This window comes from Danio rerio, chromosome 4 (genome assembly GCF_052040795.2).
Source record: "Danio rerio strain M-AB ecotype USA chromosome 4, GRCz13ab, whole genome shotgun sequence".
In the NCBI taxonomy this organism is placed as follows: domain Eukaryota; kingdom Metazoa; phylum Chordata; class Actinopteri; order Cypriniformes; family Danionidae; genus Danio; species Danio rerio.
Window position 1 is genome coordinate 47,547,170 of NC_141024.2, and position 16,011 is coordinate 47,563,180.

General features: G+C 37.8%; 2 protein-coding genes across 4 annotated transcripts in view; one reads left to right on the forward strand and one right to left on the reverse strand.

The window, feature by feature from the left end:
* LOC137491077 (NACHT, LRR and PYD domains-containing protein 3-like) overlaps positions 1-9,308 on the reverse strand; it is a 36,416-nt gene extending 27,108 nt beyond the window's left edge. Inside the window, exons 1-4 of one of the 3 annotated variants that reach the window (XM_088649696.1) lie at positions 9,147-9,308; positions 7,921-8,032; positions 7,502-7,606; positions 187-282 (exon numbers count right to left, since the gene is read on the reverse strand). In XM_088649696.1, the coding sequence (XP_088505822.1) occupies positions 187-282; positions 7,502-7,606; positions 7,921-7,964 (245 nt within the window). In that variant the 5' untranslated portion in view covers positions 7,965-8,032; positions 9,147-9,308. 3 annotated transcript variants of the gene reach the window in all.
* Positions 1-16,011, forward strand: part of LOC137491165 (uncharacterized) — a 514,718-nt gene that overhangs the window by 186,434 nt on the left and 312,273 nt on the right. Inside the window, exon 3 of the mRNA XM_088650768.1 lies at positions 14,416-14,710. The gene's annotated coding sequence lies outside the window, so the exon portion shown is untranslated. The remainder of the gene's footprint in view (positions 1-14,415; positions 14,711-16,011) is intronic.

The window sequence follows — 16,011 nt, forward strand, 5'->3', positions numbered from 1 at the left end:
CATTATACAGATTTGTGTCCTGATATGTCACAAAAACACGTACACACACACACACACACACACACACACACAAAATGGCCATTTTAGTTAATTCATTTCCCCTATAGCGCATGTATTTGGACTAATATGTTCAAAACAGTCCATGTGTGAGCAATAATGTAAAACACTGAATATCTTTCGGAAGATGATGGGGTTTCCCCACTGAAGTTTGGTGGATTCCACCCTTTTGACTGGTCACTCTTCAGAAACACTGAGCTGGACACACATGATCCTGATCTCACACTGAACACACAAACACACCAGAGGAAAAAAAAAGTGTCACCACCTGCTGCAGTCTCTCTTATGAACACAAGAGGGCACAGTGTTTCATTTCCAATCAGCCCCTGTGCTCCTGGTTGTCTCTTTGTAGCAAAATTAGCTCATAGAGAATTATAAATGATTAATTACTCATAATTTCCTATGAGCTCAATTAGTTAGTGCTATAACTTTATTCATCACTTGTATTGCCTCTTCCTAAAGCAGCTGAATGTTTGTCAGATCAGTTTCAGTGTTCAGTGGAGTTAATTAAGCCTTACTTGTGTCACACTTCAAATTGTTCATTATTTGCTCGTAAATTAAATCTGTCAGAATACTCTAAATTTTCATGCCTGCGTTCTCTCAGAAAGGCAGAGGATCACAGGAGTTATTGAACTTGTAGATTTATTGTTAAACACTCACATGGAAGACAGAGGAAATTTTCAATCTCTGAATTAATCTACATTAAAATGGCTCTTCTGCTGAAGGCATTCAGAATATGTGTGCTACCCAAGCGGCAACCTCCCGCTCTCCCTTAGGAAGCCAATACGGAAGTAACTAAAATTGCAATTCATCCTAAATTCCGCTAGTCCTGGCCGCTTCTGGCTCCAAAACAGAGCAAATTTCAATTGAGCCCACTGTTAGAATGGCCAACTTTACAGCAGAAAAAAAGGTGTTTACAGCCTGGTACAAAAAAAGATTTTTCGTTAATACAGCTAATATTACCCTTCATGACAACTGTGAGGGGGATGAATTTTTTTATAACTCATCCGTTTTCTTTATATTAAGTTATATTAAGTTTGCATAATTAAGGGCGTTTAGGTTTGCATAATTAAGGGCGTGTCCACTTGAGTGACAGCTAGGTCTCGTTGGTCGCCGTCACGTCACCTCAGCTGAATCCTGCAGATTAGCCACTGATCTCGGCATATTTATTGTATTTCTGTGTTGTTTTATGTGGCTTTACACAGTCAACTGCCTTTTGGACTTGTTTCCAACAATTAGATGCAATATCATGCTGAGTGCACTTAATTGTGCTCACAAACCATTCATGTGGCCTCTGTTTCCCATGTGAGTAAAGTTATATACTTGTATACCATCTCTATACATGTATTTGTTTTATTTAAGATCATTTATCGTTTATATTTATATTTGAAGCTGTAAAGCACTAAAGAATCTGTCAGATTGATTAGCTGTAGGCTCTAGAACAGTCATCTGAAGCGTTGTCATACAGTGTTATGCTGGAATAGTCTTACATTAACTAACACAGACTATATCTGAAGTGTTTGGAAGTAATTTGCGTTTTCCTCCTGTTGAAAAACGTCATAAGAACAATGTCTAGTGGCTCGATGTATTACAGCAGTGTTTTTAAAAGTCTAAACACTTTATTGATATAGTATACAACCAAGCACAAGTGGTCAGAACACAAACGAGTCACAGGTGATAAAGTATTAAGCGTTCTCCCAAAGTAAAGCGTGTCTGAACCAGGTCCAAGCTAAATGCCAGCAGGTGTCTGAATCTCCGCTCACTCTCCGCCTCTTTGCCCTTGTTTGGTATCCCGCCGTGGGTGTGATGACGTGCAAACAAAATGGCGACGGTTGGCCGCGCCTACTTGTGGCTTCTTTTGCGCTCTTTAGAAACCTATGGGTGACGTCACGGACACTACGTCCATATATTTTACAGTCTATGGTGCTACCCAAATAATAAGTCTTTGAGCCAGGTGGAGCATTAGACCAGGGGCTCATCTCCTGTTTCCAAAATGCATCACAAACTGCTTGAGGAACTGTTCTATTCTGACAATTGGTGATGAAAATAAATGATGTTCAATAAGATTTACTTGTGTTTACTCACTGTTTATTCAGTTAAACATGAATGTTAAACTGTAGGCCTACAAACAATGGATTCTGGAACAGTAAACAGAGATTTTTGATGACCCTAATGCGACTAAAGTCATAACTGAACTAAACAGAAATGGGATTAAGACATGTGGAGTATGCAGATATTAGTGGCATTACTAAAGTAAACACCGCCATCAGACTATTACTGTCATGTAGGACTTTTCAATATATTTTCCGCCAAGATCCACACACACGGCTGTCAGTAAAGGACCGCAAGCGCACACACCACGAAATGCGGAAGTTTTTTTCTCTCCATTCGGCGTGCGTTATTAAAGGGTCACGAAACACCAAAACACATTTTTTGAGCTGTTGACAGTCGTATATGTGTCCCACACTGCTAAAAACACTATTAAGACACCTATATTTCACTAAAAAGTGTAAATTGGTTGTTTTTGCGTTATTTCAAGCAAATTCGTACTTCCGGTTTGAAACTAATTTTTGAAGCTGCGTCACGGTCATGACATAATAGCCTGTATTCCAGCGTGCAGACTGAGCGTCTGTGCCAGAGTGAGTCTTATTACGTATTACAGTGTGTTGCATTAATGCATGAGTAAGGCTTGGTTCAAACCGATCAGCGAGCTCTATTGTGCAACTTCATTAATATTCATTACTGTCAGAGTGTAGACGGCAGAGACGGCACATTGTATTGGCAAAACAAGCGTGAAGTGTTGCTTTTATAGTTTGCTGCAGTTAAGTTTTGTTTTCATTTTCTCTCTGTGAGAAACGCGTGGATTAACAGTGTAAGCAACGCGCAACAACAATAACTTACGTGTCTAAGGAGGAACATTGTTTACCTAAGAGCTGTTCTCATCTGCAAACGCTGAGATCCAGATTCGCTTGTAGTCTCCCCTTCATAAAGACGCGGCTCTAGTTGCTGGTGATTGTCCTGTCTCTACAGATTTGGTAAGTGAGCGACCAGTGCTCTTTGTTTATTTAGTTCGTATTTTATTCGTATCAAACAAACTATTGCACCGAGTGTAAACAAGTTAGCACTAACAGTTACAACCAAACTATAACCTCGTGTTGGATTTTGTGACCGGAATAACACACGCGGCTTTCTGACGCTACCTGCCGTGTGCATCTAAGTTTCCGGGAAATGCAGAGGTTTTTTTTCTCTCATTCGCCGTGCGGTATCAAACATTGCATGAAAAATACATGCTTAGAGCAGCTCCTCGAATCAAATATCACGTTTGTCGGGAGGGACATGAATGAATTCCCTGAATGAAAGAGCCAAACTGCAGTTAAAGTCCACCATTTAATAATTTGGCAAATAATTCAACTACCGATGTTCATGTAAACACAGTCACATTGTCCGCTGTGGGTGTGTGTTTTGACTCTGAAATTCAGCGCGCCCAAATAGACACTCCCATACCAAGCCGCTTTTCTTCCTCCGACACTCCCCCCTAAACAGAGCTGGACACGCCCACTTTTCTGACTTTTTCCAAAGTAGAGGTGTGAAAACACACAGCTGAAACGAGGGGGTTTCATGGCCCTTTAAACTCCATAACACTCTTACTAGTCCTCACTCCTTATTTGCGTCTAATAGCCCAGTTTGTCACGGCAGCATGAATGAAATGTTCATGACTTAAAGTGAAACTGTTGAACTGCAGTTAAAGTCTGTTTGCTTTTAATGAGTCTCCTGTTTTCATCACTGCAGACTAAATCAGTAATCAGAATGAAAGAAGAAATGCCCGCATGTGTTTAGCATTTTTTGTTATCACAAACACAACAGTAATCTCTTAGTGTTTGAGCTGCTTTAGCTTGTTCAGGGATAATTATTATGATCTCCTAACAACGGAGAAATACTGAGAAATCTCTGTAAACTGATGGCAGCCGTTCAGCCTTATAATCTTAAATGTGAGCAAAAACAGCTGTTTTACCATCTCTTTAGAAATGACGCTAGAGAATCATTCAAACACTAAATTACTATAAAAGTGACACTAGTGAAGTAGAAACGGTTTCTGTTGTTCTGACGTCAGCTGCAGAAGAAAGTAGTTCCTCATACAAAAGAGTTTTAGACTCATTGTGTTTGGTTTTCTTTTTCATATACACATGATCATGCTGTCACACTGTTGTATAAACACATCCCAAAGCTGCTCTATTGGATTGAGATCTGGTGACTGTGGAGGCCATTTAAGTACAGTGAACTCATCATCGTGTTCAAGAAACCAGTCTGAGATGATTGAGCTTTATGACATGGTGCATTATCCTGCTGGAAGTAGTCATCAGAAGATGGAGACACTGTGCTCATAAAGGGATGGAAAAGGTCAGCAGCAATACTCAGGTAGGCTGTGGAGTTGACACCATGCTCAGTTGGTACTAATGAGCCCAGAGTGTGCCAAGAAAATCTCCCCCACACCATTACACCACCACCAGCCTGAACCACCGATACAAGGCAGGATGAAGCCATGCTTTCATGTTGTTGAGGCCAAATTCTGAGTCGAGCATCCGAATGTGTCAGCAGAAATGGAGACTCATCAGAGTTTGGTTTCTCCAATCTTCTATTGTCCAGTTTTGGTGAGTCTGTGTGAATTGTAGCCTCAGTTTCCTGTTCTTAGCTGACAGGAGCGGCACCCGGTGTGGTCTTCTGCCGCTGTAGCCCACCTGTCTCAAGGTTGGACGTGTTGTGTGTTCAGAGATGCTCTTCTGCAGACCTTGGTTGTATCGAGTGCTTATTTGAGTTACTTTTGCCTTTCTATCAGCTGGAACCAGTCTGGCCATTCTCCTCTGACCTCTGGCCTCATTAACAAGGCATTTGTGCCCACAGAACTGCCGCTCACTGTATATTTCCTCTTTGTCGGAGCATTCTCTGTAAACCCTAGAGATGGTTGTGCATGAAAATCCCAGTAGATCAGCAGTTTCTGAAATACTTAGAGCAGCCCGTCTGGCAGCAACAACCATGCTGCCATGTGATTGGCTGATTAGAAATTTGTGTTAATGAGCAGTTGGACAGGTGTACCTAATTAAGTGGCCGGTGAGCATATAATATAAATCAATCGTTTGCATGATAAGATAGCTAAAACTTACACATTCATTCCTTTTCTCTTTTTGGTCAGGTTATCTTCATCCCCGTCATAAACTTTAGGGGTGAGTCATCTAAAATGTGAATATTTGGGAGTGTGATAGTGAAATAACAATCATTTTCATTCTGTACGATTAGCTTGTCTGTATAAGAATGTTACATTAATCAAACATGAACATGTTTTGGTGTTTACGCTCATATCTGCGCTCGTTTCTACATTGCATTAATAAATGAGGCCCGTTGTGTTTGCATCTCTGTCTCTCTGTTCTGGGGATTTTATTTTTGCCATTTCCTCACATTAGAATTATAAGGTTCTATCTAGGGCTGGGGAATATGGCAAAAATAAAAATCTAGGTTTTTTTATAAAGTTTGACCGATTCACGATTCATGATTTCGATTTTTTTTTATTGTGTAACTAGTCAACTTAAAACATTACAACAACATGACTGAAGTAACATTCTCTTTATAAGTAACTGGAAACCCCATCTGGTTAAGGAACATTGTATTTTTAATGGTCATGCCATATATAAACTGGTCAACAAGGTGTAAATTGTTTGCAGAAGATAAAAATAAAAATATTTGTGTAAATATTGCAGTTGTGGGAATACAGAGGGATTTTTTGCAAGTTTTGCTGAGCTTGGGAAAGATAGGCTGTCAGCTCGGCTTCGACTTTGTCTTCTTCTGATTAAATGTCAGGTTGTAATGCTGCTGCCTTTTTCTTAAAAAGATACAGTGGAAGAAAAGAACTGACCATTAAAACTGTAAAGCCTAATTTAACCCAATGTGTGAAGTTGTGGACGTATAGCAGGAGCAAATACAAGTACCAGATGTGTCTAATATAAAATAATCTATTTAATATATTTTTCTTCTTTCTCCCTTTTAAATAACGATCATTTGATGCGCTTTGCAGCTCTCTCTGTATTATGCTGCCTGACTGCATTGCTGGGTTTCAACTAGGTCCGCTAAATAACGTCAGGGGGGCAGGTACTTTCACTTTTACTGCTACAGCTTCTCACCTCTGCTTGAGTTTAAACCAAAAGAACAGTGCTGTTCGAACTATAAGATCGATGCAGTGTTTCACAAAGCAGGTTTTTACATCCTTCGTATATGTTGTGATTGAGTTTATTGACTTGATGAGGGAATATGTCTTGACAATCCACACAGACGCGACTTAGTAAAGCGTGAAGTCATGAAAGGTTTTACTTTTTGCATTAGTCTGATTGTAAATCCCCTCGCAGTGGTGGAGTAGCGTGAGAGAGTGGACCAAAGCGCATTTAATGCAAAGGCTATTAACAAAATAAAAATACACAACTGAAGACACTTAAATGCTTGTATTTGTTGTTTTTGCACCAGCTCTGCGATGCATGCCCACAACTTCATGCATTGGGTTAAATTAATAAATTGGGTTAAATAAATGATTTGATTAGGCTGTCCAGTCTCTGTGTTCAGTCTGTCACTACCATGATTGAAACCCAGACAGGCAGTCAAGCAGGTCACGACACGGAGCACACATGACAGTTTAAAGAATCACACACCAGACGCGCACATTCGCATGATATTTAACATGAAACTAATCTGATGGCGGTCTGTGGCTCGGCTGAAATATGAACTGCGTCCTGAGTCATGGCTGGGCGCCCTGAATTGCGGCGTCGGTGTGTGTTCCCTGATAGAATCCTGTGTTTAGAATTCTAAAATACATGGCGCTGCACGTCGCTGAGCAGTGCTTCTTGTGTGCGACCTGCCTCATACAGAGAGAGAACCAAAGCGCTTTGGTGCAATTATAATGTATAATGTATGAAAAAAAATCACGATACCTCGATTAAATATAAAATTAAATAGTCTTAAAACATAAATTTGAATTAATAAAAAAATAAATAAATAAAATCGCCCAGCCCTAGTTCTATCTGACATTTTTGTTAATTTAAAATTAATGGACAACTTATTTACATTATGGGATGTTTTTTTTATAAGTCATTGACATTTTAAGACTTTATTAAAAAAAACAAATGTCACACACAAACTGTTTGCTCTGGAATGCAAAAACTTTAAAGCTCAATATCTCAAAATCATTCAGAACACAGAGTGAACCTTAAAACTTCAAGGTGATGATTTGTCTGCCATCTTGTTACTTGGATTATTCTGTGTTTGCTTTGATCTTCACCTTGTCTTTGGGATTTTTTTTAATAGATGCTGAACATGGAGCTTTTAAAGCATTGTGCAAATATAATAAAATGTTCTAACAAATCCTGAAACAGTCCATGAGTGAGCAATAATGTACAACACAACATACCTTTGGACTGATGATGGTGTTTTCTCTCTGAAGTCTAGTGGAGGCTCTTTTGACCGGTCACTCTTCAGAGACACAGAGCTGGACACACATGATCCTGATCTCACACTGAACACACAAACACACCAGAGGAATAAACTGCAGGACAAACTTCAGTCTCCTTTACAAGAGATTATCAGCCAAATACGAGTTTGTTCAGTTTAATTCAGCAAAAACTAATAGTTGACTGAAGGTCTGTCTGATCAGGTCACCAGATTGAGCTGTCTGTAATCTAGAATGATCTAAACACATTTGCTGAAGCTGTAAACTGAAGCTTTGTTCATCATTTGATCAGGCAATAGCAACACAAATAAGTGCATTGTTGTTGGTCTTTGTTCTTCAGAGAAAGTGTTGAAATAATGGTGTAAAAACAGAGTCAATACCTGTGTTTCTCTGAGAGAGAGTCCTTTACTCGCTCCTTTGCCATACTGCAGCTAAAACACCAATGCAGACATTAGCAGAGCTTTGAGGAAACAATTAGCCGCTGACCATCACCTGGAGATGACAATATACTGAGATGCACACTTTATAGCAATCAATGCTCACTTCACTAATAACACCACACTCAAACAGACCACATGATGAGGGACACCACAAACTGAGTCTCAGTCATCTCAGGCATTCACAGCATATATAAATAAAATGATTAACATTACTGCAGTTTGTCTGTCACGATAATTTCTGCTTTAGACAGCTATTAACTTATTATTTTATTTATTTATTTGCTTAGTTAATAGTTAGTTAGTATTGATACGTTACCAGCAGGCCCGGCCCCAACCAATTTGGCGCCCTAGGCAAGATTTCAGGATAGAGATAAAGTTGGTTTTATATTCACACATTCGGACTTTCCCCTTAATAATATAATTTCTTTAAAGTATTATTTGCAAACTCTAAATAGCGAAATCATATTAGCACTCAATGACTATCAAAGTACAACATTGTTCACAGTCAAATAAACAGTGTTAATGTTGTTTTCAAGTCACACTTGCATGCTAATTCCTATTGAATATTCAAAGTAACATGGTAAACAATATAGAGACTTCTAAATGAACGAATGTGCGAATATAAAACTAACTTTACCTCTATGATTTCAGGTGGCGTCCCTTCACATGGCAGTAAATTACACTGCTAGTGTACATACAAGAAACTAAATAGCTTTTTGGTCGACTACTGCAAGCCAGGAAAACGTCAGATAAATATGCCAAAGCAATTAACAATAATGTTGAACAGATCTAATATTTACACATTTGCTTGAGGAAGAAATGATGAGGACAGTTAAATGCAGTTTAAGGATCAACCGCATTCTTCCGGTTAACGGAAGCTCTGCTTTCACTTTCGATTTCCTGACTCTGTTTAAAGTTTATTTTGTGCTGAATGAGCTGAAATTATCGAGTCAACCTGATATAGAAAAGCACAAACACATTCAAGAGATACAAATGACCCATTATATTGTTCAAATGACCGTGTTTGGACGTGTTTAATCGGTGTTTAAGGCTTTGAGCTTCAGGAGCAGACAGTGCTATAAATCACGCTTATAAACACGCTTATACACATATAAACCCCTTCATCATCTCCACAAATCAGCTTAATGTAGAAGTGTTAAACTCACATACAGAAGTACAGACGTTCTTGTGCACCAGGAACACGATGTGAGCTCTTTGACGTTTTCGGTTTGTCAACTTCTTCAGTATTTTGGCGGTTGTCAAACTATAATGTGCTTCACCGCCTCCTGCTGGACTGGCTGATTCTAACATGGAGAGAGACGGGGAAAATCTCACCATAAATTCAAGGGAAATAAATCAAATAAATCGCTGATTAAACAAAGAAATCCGGTTAAAATTGTATTTTTTTTTAACAGACCAGATTCTTTCAGACATGAATTATTGTAGCTTCCATATGTTGACTCTAGTATATAATCCAGAGTAAATGTAAGATTATATCTAATAAATACTTCTCTTAATATTTGTCTTTTGTATTGATAATCTTGACATTATTACATGCTGCACATGTTTCACACTGATTACAATGTGAGTATAAGTCATGTGTGTGCTTCTCTATAAACACAGTGTCTTGTTTAGTCCTGTATGTGAGGCGGTTATGACCATTTCCTCACTCCGATTATTCCCCATTTCTCTTCCTTCACAGATACACCATTGGATTGTATACAGATGTCTTCCTGAGTCATTTATACCCCAGTATTCCTGCCTCATACTCTCTGTCTGTATCTTTATTATAGTTTTGACTTCAGCTTCACTTAATTTACCCTGATCTGTGTGTAAATGTGAGACTGTGTGGGTGTTTCCCAGTACTGCATTGCAGCCACTTTACTTTTCTCTTGCATATGTCCTCCATCAAATCGAACATGTTCTCTAGAACTCTACAGTCTCCACATTAATCATGTTCCTGAACTCCATTAATGTCAGTGTTTAGTTTAGTCGAGTGTGTCCTCACCTCAGTCTAGTTCACATCACTTCCTCCTCTCTGTTACTTACACACGTTTCTTTGTCTCCACTAATATTTTAATGTTATATAAATGTCGTCTCTCCTTATCTTCATCCTAAAATCCTCATCATTCTGTCTTAATATTTCCCTTGATAATAGATTTATTTCAGCTTTTCCTCCATCTTCCTCCTCTTCATCGTCTCCTGTGCAGATTGATCAGCAGTCTGATGTCCATGTGTTCCTCTATGTGCAGGTCTCCAGCAGAAATCAACCGTCCCTCTTTCTGATATAGACCATATAGAAGTGTGAACAGTCTGAACACATCAGCCCCAGGGTGAGCGCTGGGATGGCAAAACAAAAGTAAAGGAGGTTACATTTAATATATTTACATTTATGCTTATAAGATTTCTGATAAGGTGACGCAGTGGTGCAGTAGGTAGTGTTGTCGCCTAACAGCAAGAAGCTCGGCTGGGTCAGATGGCGTTTCTGTGTGTTCTCCCTGCGTTTGCATGGGTTTCCTCTGGGTACTCTGGTTACCCACACAGTGTGCAGTACAGGTGAATTGGGTAGGCTTAATTTTCCATAGTTTATGAGTGCGTAAAAATGTGCTGGATAAGTTGGCGGTTCATTCCGCTGTGGTGACCCCAGATTAATAAAGGGACTAAGCCGAACAGAAAATGAATGAATGAATAATAAAAATATTCCAGTTTCATTAGATTTCTGAGTCGACTGCACATTTCTTGAATTTCTAAACTGAATTGAAATTGGGTGTCAGCTGATGTGTTCTGGACATTTTCCTCGCTCCACTTCAGAAAGCCGCCACTAAACCCTGAACCAGAACTGTTGGTTGCAGTTTGTTGCCATTATAAAGCTCAGAACTGTCAGTGTTGAAAGCTCATCGTATTAATCTAACAGAAAACGTAAATAAACTTTCATAAATAACATTTTCATAAAATAAATACATTACAAATACATTAAACTTAAAGAGCATGGAGTAATGTTTCAGAAGGAAGAGCACACTGACTCTGCTTATTTTGATGGGGTTTATGCTGAAGTAGTTCAATCGGCATGCACATTAAACTGCATCTGGACACATATTGGCTGGACAGAAAGCACCAAGGCCTTAAAGAAAAACAAATAAAATCTTCTTTCAGGGGAAGCTTGCTTGTACAAAAAGTGTAGAATGATGCTGCGTCGTCAAGAAAAGTCACAGAAGAGCTGAAGCAACTGAGCAGAACACAGAACTGGGGGGTCAAGGCTATTGCTCTCACGGACAGAGCCCTTCATGTACTGTATGTCAACAGAAGTGCCGGCCGCTTGTGCTTTCACTTCAGTTAATAGTTGTTTATTTCTCTCAGTCCTGGAAGTCCTGCTTTAAGTTTGTGGCATTCTGTTCAGTTTTATCTGTGAGGACAGAAGTAAGACAGGTACTCAGTCTTCTAGCACAGAGTCATTGTGTTTGAACTAGACTGGCTCATCACTAATGCCTGAAGCACATCTGACTCCATGTGTTTCTGAAAGGGTTCAAATAAATTCAACCCAACGCAGAAAACATTTACACAGTGATGTTGCCCAGATCAGTGAGGCCTGCTGGCCATGTTAGTGGATGTAGACTAAACACTGCATTTGTCCCAGCCCTCGCCTCTTGGATTTCTTGAAGCAGTGAGTGGATGAGGTTATAAGAGATTCACATGTGATTTAACAGTCAGAGGAATGATTGTGGAGCTGTGGAGCATTATTTACACATGCATAAATGTGTGGTGAGAAAGAAGAAGAACTGGGAGAACTTTCAACATTTCTGTCACAAACCAAAGCTATCTGTCATGTCCCCGAGGCACTTCTCTGAAATTGCATGTAGAAACAAATTAATAAAATGCACACAGTGTCTACATTTTTTTTTCAGTATTAAACTATTTATTCGACTTAAAATAAAAATAAAAAATAAAAATAAGATTTATTTTAAATAAAAAACAGGCTACAAAGTTTTGTCCCTAAATATAAACTCAACCCTATTAAGCCAGCATTGTTCCACCTATAGCAATTTATATGTATTATTACATCACAGACAGGAAGTGACATCATTCAGCTCTCTTTAACAGCACGGTGGAAAATAAGGCGAGATATATTGTCATTTATTTACATTATTTGATGTTTATTATGGTTAGGAAGGGTACGGTCAAGCTTAACAATTCAACCCTGTAACGTAAAACTAAGATGGAGTATGATTGTTTTCTTAATTTCCAAACAATTTGACATATTCTACACTGTTAAAAATTGTCCCGTTAAAAAACAGTAAAATACTGGCAGCTGCAGTTGCCAGCAATGTACTGTTATTTTACAGTATGTTGCTGTAAAAATACATGGACTACATTGATTTACACAATACTCAAGTGAACTCATTTTGCTCACTGAAAGCAACTGCCTCAACTTGGTCAACTGCTGAATGAGTTTATGAAGTAATGTGCTATATATGCTTAGAAGCATACTTATAATGATAACTTATTTTAGTTAATTAGAAAAGTTTGGTTTAACTCTAATGTCTTATTTTTCACAACAGCACACATACATGTAAATCTGGAATCACCAGAGAGATTCTGACTGCATCAGCCACTAAACAGCCGCTATCTTTAAATAGAGAAACATACAGAATAACATCAGCAGCTCATTGTTCATCTTTAACTCATACACTGGCTCTACTCTCCTCCACAACGGTGACAGACAGAAGAAATTAGCTTCAGGTTTTACAGTAAAATACTGTTTTTTTCCTTGATTTAACAGTAATCTACTGGCAGCTGTGGTTGCCAGCAATATACTGTTTTTTTACAGTCTATTTCCGTAGTGTAAATTAACAGTATATTACTGTTAAAATACATTTTTACACTGTGTTTTTACCTCTCACACCTTTAACCCTTTAAACCCCAGAGCATATACTTCAATTTTAATTGAAGTGTCCACACTACTGAGTGTTCAAGAAACATGGAGCAAAGCTGAAGTAAATTCATTAATTAACTGACTAATTAAATGATAATTGAAGATTAACAATGAACAAATGAAGAAATACTGAAGGGAAAAAACAAGAACAGAACATACAAAACTTTAGTCACAGCTTTATAATGAAATAACCTGAAGAACAACAAATGATTAAATCATTTAAATGATCAGCGGATGATTAAACAACTCTACAAACATCATCACCAGCTACACTTATTACTTAATACATGTATTTTTGTATAACATCTACTAAAGTTCTTCTTGAGAAAAAGTGAAAGTTTTACGTCTCCATCATGGAGAACAGAGTTTGCTTTAGTTGGGCTCTTAGCCCTGTCATTTTTAACATTAATATATCTTGGCTGCTGCAATTGTTGAGAACTATGTTTAAAAAGCTCCTTTGTTGAGGCAAGCCAGCCAAAAACCTAAATAAGATCTGGTGATGTTCATGTTGCTATTAAATGGCAGAGTCTGTTCTCATTTAGTATAATAAAATTTACTGCTCCTATTCAATGTTAAATCTATTGTTTTACATTATATGTATATATATGGCAATGATTTCTGGAAGTTTTTAAGAATATCTTGGACATTAACACTGCTCTATGGTGTAAATCGCACTCAAAGAGACATCAATAATCAGCGTATGAACCTCAATAATGGTGACAACTAACAAAATTAACAGTTTAACTCACAAACAGGCAACTGAAAGTCTAAACATAAACAACAGCAGAATCAAACACAAATAAAGAAAACTGTTAGACCATTATACAACATTTATTTATACCGCAATGCATGCTGGGATATTTGTACAGTGCCACTCCCAGCATGCATTGCAGCATGAAACATTTGAGATGTTACCATTGTTGAGATACAAGGTCAAATTCATGAGGTCTGAGTGTGTATTTGTCATAACTGAACTGTTTTTGTATGTTATTTCTTAACTGTTAAGTAATTACGGAAGTATCTTTTCTGTTTCCACTTCTCATTAATTAAATTAATACCTGCAACTAAGCATAAAATCTATTGCATGTGGCCCTTCTTCCAGATTTATACCAAAATATTTATCAGAACTAATTTCAGACAAATGGATTTCTCTATTTATTGACTTCCCAACTTTATTGCTATAGTACAAACGTTTTGTAAACTCTGTATTACAACAGCTGGAAAGTCGTCTTAAATTAGATCAAGGGTGAAGAGCCCAACTAAAGCAGCCCCTCACTCCATTACGGTGACACAAAAAACACCTTAATTTCTGTTGGATCTCAATGGGAATAGTATGGAAGTCAAATCAGTCAGTAATAAGTGTGTGTCTGCTGTTGTTTGTGGAGTTGTTTAATGATCCTCTGCTGAGACTGAAGCTGTTTTATTTTATTTTATTTTATTTAATGTTGTAACTCAAGTCACTGTTTGTGTTTCTTTTCTTCAGTAATTGTGATTATTAACAGCAGGTGTTCATCAGTGTCTGAATTCACTCATTAGTGTTCATTAAAACTGTCAGGTGAACTATATTAGTTAACTAGTGTATGAAATAGTGAACAAGGACACAAAGTGTGATTTCAAACACAGACTTCAAAACATCGAATCTGAACTCTGTTAGCTCACAGTTTTCTGCAGTTGGTTACTTTCTCGAAAACAAAAATGATACCCAGAAAGCACTGTTTTTAACAGAATATTACTGTTTTAGTGAAAAAACATTATTTTACCGTAGAATCTGACCGTTTTTTAACAGCAATTTTTTACAGTGTAGCACATAGACACTAAGACAAATTGTAACCTTAAAAAAGAAATAAGGAAAAACAGTTAGCTGTAACTGGCTGTAACAACCTATAAAAAAACAATGTTAACATGTATGCCAAACCAAATGCAGGGATATGTGTCTGCTGTATCATTTATTAAAATATTGTAATGTTTTTTTTTTCCCCAATACTTGTTAAATCATAAAACTGACAACATTTTATAGTGTGTAACATTTTTACACATTGTACTTTGCTTTAACTCCACAGAACCACACTGTAGAGAGAATGTGGCCTGAAGTTAACAAGCGGGTCAATTTTCCAATCAAGAGAGCACTTATTCAGATGGTTGACCAGGAGTCTTTGGATATGGAAGATGGGTTGACAAGATACTGTTTGTCCAACCTTACATGCCAGATCAGCCAGATTGGGGTGCAGAGATTTGTTAATGCATGGAACAGTCATTATATTACAGGTATGTTACAGTGCTTTAACATTTGTTTAGACCAAAAATTGATTATCTTTTCTACATTTTGCTGTAAATCCACCTATGACTTGACATCACACACGTATAAATACCCATATACACGCAAGTAATATCCTGCAAGACCACTTACTGTTGTTTATCTTTAAATCTAATCCTTCAGGAGAATATTTACAGGAACAGTAGGTATCTATGACCAGGGTGAATTAAGAGTGAACCAAAATTTGCTTTAATGTAAAATCAATAGTTTATTTTTTTACCTCAAAACTAAACCCTTAATTTCTAGGTAAAGGCATCCCCAATCTGCTGGCAAGAGATGGCTGCAAAACAAGGATTGTCGAGGAACTTTTGCCGAGGGCTTCAGAAGCTGCTGAGTTGTACCATCAGGAAATGGGACATCGTTTGACCAGTTCGTCAGCATTTGGCATTGACCCATTCCGGTCTGAGGAGGATAAAATTAGGGCAGAGACAGAATTTAACTCCCTTTATTTTGACCTTAGAGACGTCTTGAATTACACTGTGAATGAGCATTGCCACTTGTTCCAAGACTGTTTAACTCAGCTAATAAACATCACCAGAAGATGTGCACAGATATAACCCAAAGAGGTGCAAGAATAAATTCCTCAATGTTTTTGTATATATTTTTTACTACTGTAATACATATGGTGTTGTCTACTGTAGCATGCACTGTATTTAATGCAAGACCAGCAGTTATAGTAACTACAGTAGTTAAATTAAAATAAGTATTCTGCAAAAAAGTATTTGAGATTGATTTGTATTTAAGCATACTGCAAATGCATTAAGCAAAACATACTGCTGATGACAAA